This window comes from Oryctolagus cuniculus, chromosome 11, assembly GCF_964237555.1.
Source record: "Oryctolagus cuniculus chromosome 11, mOryCun1.1, whole genome shotgun sequence".
Taxonomy (NCBI): Eukaryota; Metazoa; Chordata; class Mammalia; order Lagomorpha; family Leporidae; genus Oryctolagus; species Oryctolagus cuniculus.
Window position 1 is genome coordinate 106,477,408 of NC_091442.1, and position 17,676 is coordinate 106,495,083.

Genomic DNA, 17,676 nt, shown 5'->3' on the forward strand with positions numbered 1-17,676 from the left:
GGTCTATGCATCTGTTTTTGTACCAGTACCAGGCTGTTTTGATCATAAATGCCCTGTAGTATGTCTTGAAATCTGGTATTGTGATGCCTCCAGCTTTGTTTCTGTTGTATAAGATTACTTTAGCTATTCAGAGTCTCCTGTATTTCCATATTAATTTCAGCATCATTTTTTCTAGATCTGAGAAGAATGTCCTTGGTATTTTGATTGGTATCACATTTAATTTGTAAATTGCTTTCAGAAGTATGGACATTTTAATGATATTGATTCTTCTAATGCATGAACGTGGAAGATTTTCTGTTTTGTGTGTGTGTGTGTGTGTTCTATTTATTTAATGTTTTGTAATTATCATTGAGGGATCTTTGACATTCCACTTGGTTATATTTATTCAAAGGTATTTGATTTTTTGGTAGCTATTGTGAATGATATTGATCTTAGAAGTTCTTTCTCAGCCATGGCATTGTCTGTGTATACAAAGGCTGTTGATTTTTGAGTATTGATTTTATATCCTGCCACATTACCAAATTCTTCTATGAGTTCCAATAGTCTCTTGGTGGAGTCTTTTAGATCACCTATATAAAGAATCATGTCATCTGCAAATAGGGATAGTTTTATTTCATCCTTCCCAGTTTGTATCCCTTTGACTTATTTTTCTTGCCTGATGGTTCTGGCTAAAACTTCCTGGACTATAATGAATAACAATGGTGAGAGTGGGCATCCCTGTCTGGTTCTAGATTTTAGTAGGAATGGCTATAAGGTTCATAAGTCTCATTTCTGGTGCAGCTGGGAGAGGACAGACAGACAGACTGCAAAAAAGCCTCCCACTTCCACTATCTTTTTTCTCCAAGAGGGACATCTTCCTGTCCCTCTGCTCTGCAGGCTCCCTCTGTAGCACCTCAGTGAGGAAAGTTCATTCTGTGTACAGCCTCCACCATGTGCCCCAGGATCTTCATTTTTTCCCCACTGCTGCTTCAGCTTTCTGAACGTAAGAAACTTGGAAAGAGCTTTGAAGGAAGGGTCCTTTTCAAGGAAGAGAAAGGCAGTTGGGATCCCTGTGGCCATATATTCCTAAATGACCAGTATGTGGCTTAACCAGCAAGTATTTGTTTATGGAGCAAGTGAAATTGAGGCCACCTTTGAACATGTCTGATGTTCGATATTCACTGAAGTAGTGGAGCACGGTGACTGGGCAAAATCTTGGGCTCATATACTGGACTAACTCTGTGACGTTGGACATGACATTGAAACTCAATAATACCATATATAAAATGGGTTGATAATGGCCCCAACCTCACAAAACCTTCGACTAGAAAGGATGTGCAAATTAGATTTTTAGAATAGCCTCTGCACACAGGGGAATTTTATAAGTGGGGATAGAATTTTACTCACTCTGGATTTCCCAAGAAAGATATTATGGGTCATTTGTTTTTCTTGATTAAGTGCCCAAGTTATTTGAAGAGACTCCCACGGAAGGAGATTGCTGTGTTTTCTTTATTGACTAAAGAAGTCCTTTGGTTTCTTTGCAGGGTTCTCGGAAGCTTCTGGAACTTGTCCGATACCACATTGTCCCATTTACCCAGGTTGGCCAACTCTTCCTGCTACTATTTTCCCCCTGCTTTCAAGATACATGACCTAGTCTTGCATTCCACTATTTTTATACTAGGAAATTTGTAACATTTATTCTTTATCTGTGGCTCTGAGGCAAACAAATCTTCAGCCATGACTAATGAGTCCATTATCAAAGAAAATTTCAAAGCCACAAAACCCAGTGACATCAGAACTCCCGTTATTTGTTTTGAAAAATTTGTAGGGACTTTTTTTCCAGCGAGGACTGTAAGAAAGCTTTGCGCTGAATGCCTCTGCTCTTCTCTTCTTTTTGCAGCTGAAAGTGGCCGCTCTCATTGCAACCCCTCAAATCAGGAGCATGGCCAACCAGATCATCCAGTTTCACACAGCAGTCAATGTAAGTAGGGAACCTGCAGGCGACGTCGTCAGCCAGGTGCACAGAGGATGACTGCTCATCAGCTTATCCAGCCTTTCCCCCAGTGCACAGGCTTCAAATGCTTGGGGTCCCTTCACTCATTTTCTGCTCCTTTCAGCAGACACCTGCTAAGCAACCACATGTGCAAGAGTCTGCACTCGCTACCAGGGTTCACAGTGAAAAAGACAGACTTTGCTGAGGGGTAAATAAAGAGGGAGCCAAGGATAAGTCCTGGGGTTTTTCAATTGAGCAACCAAAAAGAGAAACTTGCCATTCATGCTGCCGCAAAGCAGGTTTAAGGAAAGGTGGAGATAAAAAATGTTTGCTAATGTGTTTAGTTCCTGCTCCCTCTACTAGAACGTAAGCAGGAACTCGTCCACTGATGTAACCTTAGTGCCACGCCTAAGTCAAGGTCAATAAATGCATTTAGTGGACACAGAGATGTAAAGCAGGTTTCCCAAAGTCTCCTAGAAAACCAATTGTGGAGCTGGAGTAGTTATACCTCTTGCCCAACCCAGCGCCTGTAGGCAATCCTTGCACGATGTCCATCAAGAATTTGTTGAGCAGATTCCATCTTGTCCTGTCAGCCAGCTCTTCTGCCAGCCATCTTCTACCCAGGAAGAAGCTGAGTACCAGTGAGGGCTCTGGGTGAGGTTGCCCTGGGAATCACTGATGTTTCTGCAAGACAGGATGAAAGATGCCATTGCTTCTTTCCAGGGACAGATTCTGGCAAATGACGTGGCAATCGAAGAAACTGAGGTGGCTGCTAAAAACGGGTGGATTTACACACTGACTGGAGTCCTCATTCCTCCCTCCATCACCCCGATTCTGCCCCATCGATGTGATGAGATAAAGAGAGAGATTAAACTGGTAAGAAAGCTAGGAAAATGATGAAGGACCTCAACAGCCCTCTGGAGCAGACAACATTCTAATACTCAGATTCTGAGAGCAGACAAGGAGTGTCTGACTGCAGGATTCTCACCCCTGAAGGAAGAGAAGAGACAGTGGGGCCTGAGGTCCTGGCTCAGAAGTTGAGAACCAAGGTTCCTTGGGATTTCCACAGTGACAGGTGCTTCCCAGGTCCACTGGTCTCCTAGGGCCACCATGACAAATGACTACAAACCAGGCAGCAGAACTCAGCATTGACTGATTCTCTTTAGAGTTCTAGAGGCCAGAAATCTGAAATCAAGGCATCAGTTGTCGCTCCCTTGCCCGCAAAGGAACAACGCTACTCGCAGCTAATCAGTCTTCCGTAGACTTTTATTAAGAAAATAACAGCGACAGAGGTAGAGGGAAAGGAAGGAGGAAGGAAAAAGAGAGCTTCCTTCCTTGGTATATGACTTACATACAAAATCCAACCAATCGGAAGCGGGCTAAAGTCCATGCACGGAGCACTCCAATCTGATGCCTGTTCACGCGGCGTTCATGCGCTCCTGGGCCAATCAAATGAGATGTCACGCGGTGGGCAGGCTCTTCGTGTGGTCCTCGGCGCCATCTTGTTGTTTACAACACTCTATACCCTTTTTGGAAAGTCCCTCTTAGTCAGTTACATCCGGTGGAAAGCACCATCCGGACTGAAACTAAAAACATCTGCTTTAGCAAACGCAACACGGCTGCCAGGCCAAGCCTTGACTCAGAGGTCCCATGGTAGGCTTACCCATCGGTCCCCACAATCAGTGGATCCTTACTTCCTCCAAAGGCTCTAGTGATGGATGCTTCTCTGCTTCTTCCTGATTCCTGATGACTCCCAACAATCCTTGACATTGTTTTGCTTCTAGCCTTATCACTCTGATCTCTGGCCAGAGGTCTCCATCTTTATGTGGGCTTCCTTCCAGTGTATGTCTCTGTGTGAACTTTTCTCTTTTTCTAAAGATACCAGTCCTTGAATTTAGGGCCCACCCTAGTTCAGTATGACATCATCTTAGTTTATCTAATTGCACCTGCAAAGACCCCATATCCAGATAAGGTCACTTTCCGACAGACATTCTCAGAGAAGCCCTATTCAGCCCACTAGCACCAGTGCCCCAGAGTCAGAGCAGTGCTTTCTTCCCCTGTAGGATTTAGGATCAGTCTCCCAACCTCTTCCTTCCCCTGCCCCCATCACCCAGGGTCACCTTGCTTCAGGCACATGGCTTTACTCTAAGAGTTATTTAAAACAATTTTTTTCATGCATAGAGGTGGTCTAGTAAGTCAGCCTTCTTTCTGCAGATACCAGACTTTCTGTTTTACTGGGAGCTTCTGTGCCCTCTCATGTTTGTTCATATTTGCTTAGCAACTTTTTGGCCCAGGCAGTTTTTATGAAAGCACACCACGTTCCAATACTGCTGTCCCTGCAGTCTTTCCATCCCTGTAGAAACCATAGCCCCTAAGTTGCAAGAATAACAGCCCTGGGTCTTCCACTTGAAGACTCTTCAATAATGCATCAATGTTTATTTTCTATGATATCCTTAAAACTTATACATTGAATGGGAAAAACTCATTTTATGACTACTCCTTCTTAGAACAAAAGCTAGAAATAGTTAGCTAAGCACCTGGCACAGGAGTGTGTCTGAGTCTTTAAATTCTAGAGCTCTTGATTGACATAATGACTTACGTACTGTAGGCTTTTGAAGGTGGTACTCGTCCTCTGTGCCAGGCTGGGGGATATGATCTCATTCTGAGCACCCCTTTATAAGAGAAGCAGAAACAAGGTCACTTTCATTGATATTCCCTGGCAGTGATTTGTGTTTGGTTCACACAGCATTGGCAGGTGTATCATTTGCCTTAGACCAAGGTGAGCATCAGAGCAGGCCAAGGGAAGTAGTCTCATCTCCTAGCATAAAGATGAAAATGTTAACAGGGCTCCTACAGAGAAGAAGAAAGAACTAAGAATTGATAATTCAGTGTGTTCCTCAGAGGTCCTCTCCCCAAGCAGCTGTCTGTCAAGTTCATGGAAGGAAGTCTGTGGAGGGACAAGGGCAGCCCCAGCTGCCCGTCTTCTTGCAGGACCATTCTGTTTCAGATCATTCAAAGGCTTCCTCTCCATCTCCCTAAGGACAGAATCAAGATCTGGGTTTAGAATTTTAGTTGGATAGGGAAAAGAATTTCCCAACAGCTGCCTTGGAATTAAGTCTTCCTGTACTATTTTCCCTAGGTTTAAAGCCAAGTATCTGCTGTGGGTGACTTAGAATAGTTTTGATTTGGTCTATTAAAAGTTCAAATGCAAGGGTTTGGCACAAGGGTTAAGGTACTGCTTAGGATGTCTGCATCCCATGTCAGAGTGTCTAGGTTCAAGTCCTGGCTCCATTTTGATTCAACTTCCTGCTAATGCACACCCTAAGAGACAGCAGGTGATGGCTCAATAACTTGAGTTCTTGCCACCTATGTGGGAAACCCTAATTGAGGTCTCAGTGCCTGGATTCTCCCTAGCCTAGCCCCATCTGTTGCAGACTTCTGGGGAATAAACCAGCAGATGGAAAATACCTCTGTCATCCCCTTTCTTTCTTCCTTTCAAACAAATAAAATTTTAAGTCCAAGTGCATTCTCTGAAAAGTATTTAGGACTAGCAAAGAGTAGGAGCAGGTGGCAGCTTCTAGGAGTGTCAGATTTCACCAGGCAGAGCCCATAGCTGCCTGTGGGTATGTGCATTTGGAATTTAGAGATTTAGTTCTGGTCCTTCAGGAAAAAATTTATCCGAGATAGTTCAGATGAAGAGATTTTAATGAAGAAGCTGATGTGGAGGTGAGGGCTGGACTAAGGAAACAACTCATGCTGAGTTATGCATAGAGATGCAACAGCAGGAAACCATTGCTATGAAGGACCAAAGATTCCCCAGAGGCAGGTTTTGGAGTTACCTGAAATCATGAGCGAGAAGACAGGAAGAGGTGCCATGCATCAAGAGCTGCAGGGGACAGTGCTGGACCAGGGAGGAAATAGGGCCAGGTAATTCTGGACCTCTCCCTTCTCCCACACACCAGCAACCTGATGGTGCCTTGAATTGGACAAAACCAATCAGAAGCTGGCAAGAAAGCCCAAGAGACCATCCTTCCTGGTCCACCTGCTGAGGCACAGAGCCAGGTAGAAAAAGTCAGAGGATGGAGTTGGGGGCATTTAGAGGCACACACACCACTGGATTCTCTCCAGGATTCAGAACCAATGGAGGAGAACCCACGAGCTGGAAAGACATATACTCAATGTTCAGCTTTGTTACTGCTAAGCTCTTTGGAGAACATGGCTTCAGTCTGTGGTCAGTGCTACTACTTCATACCTGGTAGAGAAGGTGCCAGCCTGCACGCCGAGAGCTCAGAAGGCCAGGCCTGTAGACAGATGGGCTCTGAAGCAAAAGAGGAAGTAGAAATGACTGCCCTAAGCAGGCTCCTCACCATCTCCCACCCACCCCCACCCCCGCCTGCCCCAGGATTGACTTCATCCCTTCTTCTAGGAGAGGAGTCAGTAGGAGGTGGGCGAGAAGCCAGGAATGGAACTCTAATGGAGAGAAAGGGAGAAGCCTAAGGCCAAGCATGGGACTGACCACCCAGCCCTCCCTCACGGGTACACTGGCACTGACTGCTGTCTTTCCTTCCAGGGCACCTGTGCAAGCTGTTACCTGATATACCAAAGCAAATGTCCTGCCAACTCTGTGCCCACTGTGAGTGTAACAGCTTCATGGAACCAGCCTCTCCTCCTTTCTACTTTCCTTCTTTAAATGACATTCATTGCAACTTGGGCAATAGAAGATTAGCTCTGAGCCTACTGTTTGGGGAATGGTAGAAAGAGAACCCAGAAGGCTTTGTTTGAATCCTTATTTGTTGGTTAACTATTAACCTCCAAGTTTCATCATCCATAAATAAGAATAGTAGCAACAGAATTAGCACTGATAAAAACCCAAACACACGTCCCAAATCAAGCAGTCACTCAGAAAAGCTTCCTTTCCACTCTTCCCTCATAAGTAAAGTCCAGTGTTTATCTGCTCTACCCAAAGGTTATTCTGGAGAATATAGGACATACCAGGGAAACGATAGTGGGACCATTAAGAGCTCTCCAGTTTCACTGAAGTCTGCATGTTTATGTTGAGGATTGATCATATATTAGACATAGTATTTGGTCTGTGGGACAGAGAGATGAATTCAGTATTTTGTCTGTCTTGGGAAGCTCAATCTAAAAAGGAAAATAGCCAATAAAACAATAATCTATAATTAATATATCAGGTATTCAATTGACAGTAAAAGCTAAGTGTTCCGACACAAAATTGATGACAAAGTTCATCATAAGAAAGAAGTTCCCCACCAGAAGTCTCATTAAGCAGTAGATCACTACGAAAGGTAACAAGCTCTGTAGTGTAATCCTATTGAAGTATTTAACAAAGCAAAACATTAAAATTAAATAAGTGCAGGTGTTCAGATGATGCCTTTGCTTGAAGAAGCCACCCCCTGAGTGCTTCAGGCTGCTGTGAACCAGGGATTGGAGAGGGGAAAGAGGAGGGGATCATGTCAAATGGTCTCACGGTGAATGCTGTGTGTCTAAGTGCTTTATGCGGCAGGCATTTTATCATCACAACTACTGGATAATTAGGCAACTGAGACAAGGAAACATGAGGCTCCTTGCACAAGGCCACACAGCTGACATGTGGCAGAGCTGTGGCTGGATCCCTGTTGACCACTGTGCTAGGTTCTCTGGGTGCAGGGAAATAAAGGGAAATGAGATGCAGGGAGGAACCAGTGTCCCCAGATTACCCCTCCCACAATCGCATGAGTCACTCCTGGTCCATTATCCCCAGGCCCATGGAGAGTACTGGAATGCTCTGTCGCTCCCCCTCTTCATGGAGGAACGACACTAAACCCTGCCTAGGCTTCATATCCGAGTCACGGCACCATTATGTCGCTCCCCGTCTTCGTGGAGGAACGACACAGGACCCTGCGCTGTTCTTTCGTCTGCTCGGCCCTCCCCGGGTTTGCTGCTGGTTCTTCCCGGGTTGGCTACCGACCCTTCCACCTCCGTGGAAGGGCGGTTCCCCCTGCCACATTCCCCACTTCCGCGGGGGAGCGGCACACCGCCAGCCGGCTCTCTCCGGGGCTGCACAGGTGTTATTCGGATAGATGTTCCCCCTAGATGTTCCTGGTGCATGGTGTCTCTCTCCTCCTTTATAGTCCTCTTCCGCCAATCCCAACTCTGCTACCCACACGCCGAGTGCGCTGCTCTCCTCCAATCAGGAGCAGGTCCTGCTGTTTATTGGTTGAACTGGAGGCAGCCGTGTAGAAGCTGTTACTCCCTTCTCAGCGCCATATTGTGGGAGAGCAGATGCATAGAATAAGTCTTAATCCCAGTAACTTAGTCTAGTCAGAGTTGCTCCCAGTTGCTCCCCACAATGCTCCTCCCTTGAAAAGTTCATGGACAAACAATTAAAATTAGTTTGCTTTGGTGCAATAACATTTTTAATCTATGTAATTTTTTCATAATATGTATTTTCTATCAACTTTATGAAAACTCTTTGGATAGTTAAGATTTTAGGATTTTATAGCCTGGGAAGGTCTCATTGCTCCCTTATTGAGAAAGTGGTAAGCTAAACATAAATATTGATCGAAAAGAAAATTTGAGCCAGGACCTAAAATTTACAGTGCAAGTTGATATCAACATTATTGTCCCATTTCACAGAGTGGGCAGCTGGCACCCACATAGACTATGTGTCATGCTTGTGATCCTAAAGTTGGTAGCTAATGGGATGCATTCTCTGGCCCAGATACTTACTAGCAGTGTTCCCCCAGAAACATTGGTTTTCACTTGCCCGGGCCTCAGTGTGCTTATCTATAAAAAAGCCATGGAAAGCATCCACCCAGAGCCAAAGGCTGGTGAGCTCATCTGTGCACTATGTCCAGCCCTGAGCTGAATTCTCAATAAATGGATAGTAATGAGTGGGCCCCAGGTGTTAAAGAATGGAAGGGTGCATTGAAATCTGTCCCTGCTCCTAGGAGAAAGCCTTCAAGTGACTATTTTTTCTGGTGGATCTATCCACACAGTAGAGAGAGATTCTTAACTGGCTCAAGAGAGTCTATATCAGAGGAGCTTAGGGATAGCTACAGATGGAGAAAGGCCAGGATGAACAGTGTTCTGTGCTCCATTGGAGATGTCTGCCATGGCATGGGAGAGCCCTAAAGATACCTGTGTTACACACTGTTCTGCACTCTACCTGCAAGGAAACGGGCCTTGGGAGGGCTCTGACGTGGACACAGCTGGGCTGGCACAGCCTCATGCTCTTTCCTGACACCAGTGGTAAAATGGAAGTGGACTGGAGAGTGTGTAGGGGCTGTATGATACCCAGAGGACCTGAACTGCAGGCTGTAACGCTGTCTCCTTGGCATTCCCCCAGTCACTCTTCACGCACAAATGCGTCTACAGCAGCAGAAGGAGGAGCCTGAAGAGCGGCTGTGCCCGGTTCTGTAACGCCACCGTGAAGGTGAGGAGTGCGTGGCTGAGGCCCTAGTCTAGGCCCTGGCACTGGGCAGCTCCAGCGCCTCACTCTTGAGCCACAGTCTGCATGGTGGCAGGTGGCCAGGGGAGCGGCTTTAGCCGTGTCTTCCTGCAGGGGAGTTACACAGTGGAGCCTCTGCCTGGTGGCCGGGTCATCCCTTCCTCTGTCATTCCCTCCTATGGTTCTCTGTCCCTCTCAGCACAGAGCCTACACTCGACGCCTCCCACACAGCCCGCCCTCTGCCCTTGACACTGACCTGTCTCCTACCTCAGAGCACACACTTGCCTCCTGTCCCTCCCCCACTCCCTGATCTGCAGTGGCCTCCCCAGCCTCCCCCAATGTGACCCCTGACCCCCACCACCTTATTACATTGCCATTTCCCCATCCCTTACCAGCCTCTGAAACAATGTGTATTTGTTTTGAATTTACACATATGTGCTCTGACAGCACGGACCCTCCTCAGCCTGGTCTGTAAGGTGTAGGGACAGACTGGCCGCCAGGGAGGTGTGCAGGAGATTTGTGCTAGCCAGGACACTGGGCGCTAACCATGACGTCACCTGCAAAAAGGAAGAAGCAAGCTCATCAGTTCCAATCATGGAAAGTCAAGTCTATTTTCCGAGGCAGGTGCTAAGCACAGTGGACAAGACACCGCTTAGGGGAGACCCAAATCTCACATCAGAGTGCCTGCGTTCTATCCTCACCTCTGCTGCCAATTCCAGCTTCCCACCAATGCACACCCTGGGGGCAGGAGTCATGTTGCAAACAGCTGAGGCTCTGCCACCCATGTGGGAGACCTGGAATGAGTTCCCAGCTCCTGGCTTCAGCCTGGCCCAGCCCTGGCCATTGCAGGCATTTGGAGAGTAAATCAGTAGATAGTATCAATCTCTCTCTCTCTCTCTCTCTCCCTCTCTCTCTCTCTCTCTTGCTCACTCTAGCTTGTTCTTTCTCTCTCGTTCTCTCTCTCTCTCTCTCTCTCTGCCCACCTCCTACCCCAGCCCTGTGTCTCTCTACCCTTCAAGATAGATAAATAAGTAAAATGTAAGTATATAGACAGCACTTCCTTTGAGGAATGGGCACTCTGCGTGGAATTTCACAGGACAACATGCGTTTTGTTCCTCAGGTGCCAAAGTGCTGCAAAGGCTTCTATGGGCCCGACTGCAGCCAGTGCCCAGGAGGCTTCTCGAATCCATGCTCGGGAAATGGCCAGGTGAGAGGGACAGTCCCGATGCACAATTTCTCATGAGCGTTGGAGGTTGCTCTTTCTTAAACCAAATCATCTAGAGGTTGGACCTTCTTAAGCCAAGTCACCTGGTCATTTTTGAAACTGCTAAACCAGAAAAGCAGCATGGTGCCCATAACTATTCCCAGAAAGTGAAAGAAAGAAATTAGAGGCTGGACACTTGGCACAGCAGCTGGGCTGTCGCTTGGGTCACCCGCAGCCTGTTTCTGAGTGCCTGGGCTTTTGAGTGCTGGCTCTGCTCCCAGATCCCGTTTCCTGCTGCTGCACATCCTGGGAGGGAGCAGGTGAGAGTGGCTCAAGGGCTCGGCTCCCTGGCACCTGCAAAGAAGACCCAAAAGGAGGTCCCAGCTCCTGGCTCTGGCCTGGCCCAGCCCTGCCTATTGTGGGCATTGGGAGTGAACCAGCAAATGGGAGATCTCTGTCTCTTTGCTTTCCAAGTAAAGAAATATTTATTGCTTTAAAAAGAAAAAGAAATAGACCAGTTACTGAAAACCAAAACCAGAAGATCTCTGCAATAGAAAGAATCTTGGTCTGAGGCCGGGGCCAGGGCCAGGGAGGCCCAGCGACTGTGCTCTCCTGCTGCCAGGGCAGACCTTGGGCACCTCCCTCAAGGCTTTCTGAACCTCACTGTCCTGTGTAAGAAGTGAGAGCTGGCCTGCATTCATCTCCAAGGCCCCAATAAATGCTTTAAAACTCTGCAAAACCAAGTGAAATATAAAGGCCAAACACTTGCAAGTAAACATAGCTGTGATTCTTATAGGGAAATCATAGGTCTGGCTTTGAATAAACCCATATCTATAATAGGGCTTTTCAAGAGGAAAGGAAAACCCTACAACCTAGAGTAAGGGGCACCATGTGGATGAGAACAGCCAATAACAATGCCTGTGGCCAAGCGGCCGGAGAGGCAGCCGTGCCCAACTCTGCTGCCCACCGATCCACAGAAATCTGGCCTCGCTGTCGCTGGGGAGGTGAAGGCAGATCTGTTTCCCGCACTGCACTTCAGAGTTGCAGAGTGTGTGAGAAAGTAGAGACAAAGGTCAGGCTCTCACTGTGCAGGTCCCTGTCTCATCACTGCCACCCCAGTGGGTCTCCCTTGAGAGATCTTCCTTCTAGTTCTAAATCCTGGTTCCAGGTGCCCAAGTTCCTCCCCGTCCAGCATCCCGCTTGGTACCAAGATGAGGCCACTTCTCACAAGGAGACTCCAAGGGTCCTTTCAAGTGGGCTTGGGTCTGAGCCCTGGACTCTGTGCTGCCATGTGTCCAACAGCCTGCCTTTGCTCCCAGTGTGCAGATGGCCTCGATGGCAACGGGACATGCATCTGCGAGGACGGCTTCCAAGGCTCCCGCTGTCAGTTCTGCTCCGATCCCCAGAAATATGGACCTCGTTGTGACCAAAGTAAGTGGCACCTCCAGAGCATCCCCCCCCCCCGATCCTTCTCACACCACAGTCGCCGAGGACACTGGCCCAGCATCTGTGACCCCGCTGCACAGGGGACACCATCCTCACCTGCTGCTCTCAGCCATAGCTGAGGCCAGATGGCTCTGTCCCACCCGCAGAGTTGCTGATTCAGGCTGCCCAGGGTGGGCCTGAGAATTTGCATTTCTGATGAGTTCCCTGAAGGTGCAAATACTGCTGGTCCTGGAACCACACTGTGAAAGCCTCCCTCTGCAGGTGTCTCCACCTACCTACAGTGAGCGTGGGTTCTGAATCAAGAATTGGACATGCACTCTACATCTTAAGTGGTCCTCTCCCATCAGCTCCTGCATTTGTAAGATGCGTGACCTTGGACAAGTTGCTGTACTTCTCTAGACGAGTTGCTTCATCTGTAATATAGGAATGGCACAATAGCAACTGCTTTGTAAGGTTAATACAAGTTACAGATGGAAAGCACTGGCCTTAGAACAATGCCCCAACACATAGTGTGTGCCACAAAAATGCTATCATCGTTATTTATTATTGCTGTTGGTCTCATTCTAAGTGCAATGACATGATACCAAGAAGTTTGTAGACCTGAAAGTTCCCCAATGGCAGCGTTTTAAAAATACCATTATATAACCTTTGAAAAGTGCATTATGTTCTCTTATTTATGTATTAATTTCGGAGGCAGAGTTAGAGAGTGGGAGAGACACAGAGATCTTCCAACTACTGGCTCACTCCTGAAATGATCACAACAGCTGGGGCTGGGCCAGGCTGAAGCCAGGAGCCTGGGACTCCATCCAAGTCTCTCACGTGGGTGCAGGGCCCAAGCACTTAGGGCATCCTCTGCTGATTTCCCAGGTGCAGATAGCTGGGTCCGAAATGGAGCAGCCAGGACTCGAACTGGTGCCCGTATGAGATACCAGCAACTTAGGCAGCATCTTAACCTGCTGAGCTACAATGTCAGCCCCCGCTTTATATTCTTTGGAATGACCTCCTGTATGTATTTAAACATGTATTTTTAGATATATATTCCTAAGCTAAAATTAAAACTTAGCAATAGAGTAAAATGCATGGCTTGGAGTTTGCTGGGGAGTCAGACCACCTGGAGATAAATCCCCACTCTGCAATTCCCTGGCTTAGAAAAAGTTGCCTGTTTCTCCATCTAGAAGGTGAGAATGACAGCTGTCCTCGGGGGGGGGGGGGGAGGTGTTGCTTCGCCCCTACCACCAGCACAATCCACAGGCGCTCAACTCCCTTGTGTGGAAGGGCACAGTGCTCCCGTACAACCTGTACACTCCTCCCTTTGATCTCTAGTCATCTCTACATCTTTGTAATACCTAATACAATGTGAATGCTCAATAAGTTCTTGGTATGCTGTATCATTTATGGAGTAATGACCAAAAATGCCCATACATGTACAGTATAGATGCAATGTTTTCTTTTTTTGGATGGTTTTGATCCATGGTTGATCAAATCCCAGAAGGCAAATCCACCTTTATGGGGGGCTGACTGTACCTGCCCCAGAGCTTGTTGACAGGATTAAGTTATATTATAATCTGGGGTTTGTAGCTGGCAAGTCCTCAATAAGAAAGCCACTCCTGGGCCAGCACCACGGCTCACTAGGCTAATCCCCCGCCTTGCGGCACCGGCACACCAGGTTCTAGTCCTGGTCGGGATGCCGGATTCTGTCCCGGTTGGCCCTCTTCCAGGCCAGCTCCCTGCTGTGGCCAGGGAGTGCAGTGGAGGATGGCCCAGGTGCTTTGGCCCTGAACCCCATGGGAGACCAGGAGAAGCACCTGGCTCCTGCCATCGGATCAGCGTGGTGTGCCGGCCACAGCATGCCGCCCATGGCGGCCATTGGAGGGTGAACCAACAGCAAAAGGAAGACCTTTCTCTCTGTCTCTCTCTCTCTCACTGTCCATTCTGCCTGTCAAAAAAAAAAGAAAGAAAGCCACTCCTCACTGTCACTACTGACTTCACACACTTGTCACAAACAGCCTCTTACCTTGTTTCCTCCTCACAGGGACCTCCCAAGACAGACAGGAAACCAGGGTGCAGCAGGGGCAGGGCTGCTGAATTCTGTTCTGCTGTTCTTTTATGCCAAATGATATTTCTTATGGGGCAGGTGTTTGGCCTGGCATTTAAGACACACACATCTGAGAGCCTGGGTTCAATTCCCAACTTTCTGCTAATAAAGCCTCCAGAGGCAGCAGGTATGGCTCAAGTGCTTGGGTCCCTGCCACCCACGTGGAAGGCATGGGTTGAATTTTCCTGGCTCCTGGTTCCAGCCAGGTCCAAGCCCTAGTTCCAGCCATGTGGACATTTGGGAAATGAACCAGCCAATGGGAGCTCACACACTCTCAGTATCTCTTGTCTCTACAGCCACCCTCACCCACACCCCCAATAAGTAAATTTGGAAAACACAAGATCCCCGAGACAAAAAGAAGACTTTATTCTAGGGCTTCATGATGCTCACATTCTATGCCCAAACTATGGGTAAGGACATTGTTGGGCTTCTGGCTTGAATGTCTTTTGTCCCAGATCTGTGACTGCCCAATATCTCACAGGGGTGTCTTGTCTTTGCAAATTCTGCCTTGACCTACTCACAATGTTGTGAAAACCCTTTATGTTCAATCCAGTGGTGGTCTTCCACCACTGGCATGTGGTGTAGCAGGTTAAGCTGCTACCTACAACACTAGCATCCCATATGAGCATTGGTTCAAGTCCCAACTGCTCTACTTCAAATCCAGCTCCCTGCTAATGCACCTGGGAAAGCAGTGGGTCTGCCTTCTCTGTCCTGGGCATTGGGGTCAACCACCCACACCAGTTCCTCTCCTGTTATCAGTCCCTTCTGGAGCAACCCCAGAGTCCTTCCTTTCTGATCGTATTTCAGCCCCCAAACCCTTGCCATACTCCTTTGCGGGCCTCTGTGCCATCCTTCCAGTCCCATAGGCTGTTACAGCTACTACACACCCAGAAGCAGGAGCAAGTCCAGAAGCAGTTCGTGATGCTGTTGGGGATGGGGAAATGCCAGTTAATATAATGATCTATTATCTTGATACGTAGCTGCTAACAGAACTGGACTTTGAAGGCCCTGGTTCAAGTCCCTGCTTGGGAACTTGACAGCAAATCGGGCAATTAGCTCCACCTCCCTGGGCCTCAGTTTCCTCACCTGGAAAATGGGTGTTAGGAAAGTCTCTACCTCCTGAGACCACTGATCATTAAGGAGGTGGTGGCCTGTGAATGGCTGACCCAGTGCCTTGAATGAAGCCAGGACCCCAAACACTGGCCATTGGTTATCAGTGTGAAGACAAAGAACAAACACATGAGCCACACTCCAGGCCATACCAGCATGAGGAATAGCTTGTATTTGTTTCAGAATGTCTTCATGGACAGGTAAACTCTCTACCACGAAGTGCTAGAGCATTGGGTCCCTTGGCCTGTTTCACACATCTCGGCCTCCCTGTGGCCTCCACTGTGGCCCCCACACATGCATACGCAGCTCCCTGAGACCAAGCCCTTCTCTTCCAGGGTGGGACAGGCCCATGGAGAAAACCTCAAGACCCTAAGCAGCAGCAGCCTGAGCCACACCACGGCTTTGCTGTTACTGATGTGAGGCAGGGGTGACTGGAGGCAGCCCGTGCTGGGCTGTTCCCCCGGCCCCGCATGGCCCTCTTGCTTGTCTTTCAGAATGCCTGTGTGCTCACGGAACGTGCGATAACAGGATCGACAGCGATGGGTCCTGCCTCTCAGGCACGTGCAGGGACGGCTCCACCGGGAAGTTCTGTGACAAGCAGCCCTCAGCCTGCGGGCCTTACGTGCAGTTCTGTCACATCCACGCCACCTGTGAATACAGCAATGGGACAGCCGGGTAGGTCTGCCAGGGGAAGGCCTGCAGCAGTCCACAGCTCACAGAGAGCCTTCGCAGAGCCAGGCCACTTCCAGACCCCGTCACTGCCAGAAGCGGGCGATGTAGCCTCCGTGGAAAGCAGCTCGGCCTGAGCAGGGTTCAATGAGCAGCACCCCCTGCCTTGACCTTCCCGACACCGTGACTTTGGGCAAGTGATGTAGCCCATGGGGCTACCATGAGGAGGATGACCGCTGCCTAGCAGGGCAGCGATGAAGATCAGAACCCAATGGGAAAGCACCCGGCACCAGCCATGCCCCGTCCCGGGTATTCCAGCACGGAAGCCATCCTTGTCATCCTCACACCTGCGACAGAAAGGCAGATTGCCTGCCAGCTTCCAGCTTTCCAACCTCTGAAAGCACCCTCACCCCCCAAGGCTGGAGTAGCCACTCCCCTGCTTAAGGTCTCACCCAGGGAGTTGTGTCTTTAGTGGGTGGGTTTCTGTGGTTGCTATGACACTGCCTCTCAACTGCAGTGGGTCTGGGAGAAGATGCCCAGGACCCCTGCCTCTTCTGGAATACCTGCTCAAAGGCACGGACCACCCAAAATGCCCTGGCACACGCAGAGAAGCATCCTCCTAGGGAATTTGCATCAACATGTGTCCATTAGGCACAAATTGCATGTTATCAAAACTACCCTTGACTCCTCTTAACTCACCCAGAAATACTGAACCCATGAACCCCTGCCTTCATTTGAACACCAGATAAGTACATAGCTCCTTCAAGACATGTTGATGCATGAAATTTGTTTTATTTTTTAAAGATTTATTTATTTTATTATTTTATTTATTTGAAAGAGATAGAAGGGGAGAGAGAGAGATCGATTTTCCATCCACTGCTTCATGCTCCAATGGCTGCCATGGCTGTGACTGAGCCAGGCCAAAGCCAGGAGCCTGCAAATTCTTCCCTGTCTCCCACTTGGGTGCATGGGCCCAAGGACTTGGGCCATCTTCTGCAGCTTTTCCAGGCACATTAGCAAGGAGCTGGATAGGAAGTGGAACAGCCAGGATTTGAACTGGCTCCTATATGGGATCCAACACTGCAGACAGATGCTTAACCTTCTACGCCACAGTGCTGGCCCCAGTACTTTTTATTTTAGTGAAGCACATATGACTGAACTTGTGGTTGGATGTAGGGGTAGGACGCGGCCACACAGCATCTGTCACAGAATGCTGAATACATGTTGGTTCAACAAATAAATGAATGAATGGCCCACATTTTATGGTCAAAGTATCACCAGGGGACGTATTGAGAGGAGTATGTAAAATGGTGAGAGAAAACCACGTTTCTAAAAACAACTTACGGAATGAAGCATCTGAGGATCTTGTGTTTTGGGGTGGGAATGGATCTGAGGGGACGGAGAAGTCTCCCCTCACTGTCATTTTCAAATATCTCAAGAGTTGTCACCCAGAAGAGAGAGTAGAGAGTTGCCTGCTCTCTGTTGAGCCAGTTAATAACCAGCTTTCAGCAGAAAGAATTATAGAGTCAGGCTCTGGTCCAACAAGATGCAGGTGCTCTGCCTGCCACTCCATGGGCACTTGCTCATTGAATCCTCGCCACAACCTTATCATGTGGGAGCTGGAAGACACACTTTTCACATGGGGAAGCCATTGTTAAGGGATTCTGGTAGGGTCACACAACTGCTGAGAGGTGGGCCTGGATCCCCACCCTGATGTCCTGGCTGCAGAA

The 17,676-nt window shown here is 48.4% G+C and overlaps 1 protein-coding gene across 2 annotated transcripts in view; it reads left to right on the forward strand.

Moving 5' to 3' along the window:
- STAB2 (stabilin 2) overlaps positions 1-17,676 on the forward strand; it is a 209,702-nt gene that overhangs the window by 74,301 nt on the left and 117,725 nt on the right. For both annotated transcript variants that reach the window (XM_051845830.2, XM_051845831.2), the window contains 8 exons: positions 1,524-1,577; positions 1,880-1,960; positions 2,696-2,848; positions 6,543-6,605; positions 9,321-9,407; positions 10,543-10,629; positions 11,946-12,057; positions 15,772-15,952. In XM_051845830.2, coding sequence (XP_051701790.2) covers positions 1,524-1,577; positions 1,880-1,960; positions 2,696-2,848; positions 6,543-6,605; positions 9,321-9,407; positions 10,543-10,629; positions 11,946-12,057; positions 15,772-15,952 — 818 coding nt within the window. The remainder of the gene's footprint in view (positions 1-1,523; positions 1,578-1,879; positions 1,961-2,695; positions 2,849-6,542; positions 6,606-9,320; positions 9,408-10,542; positions 10,630-11,945; positions 12,058-15,771; positions 15,953-17,676) is intronic.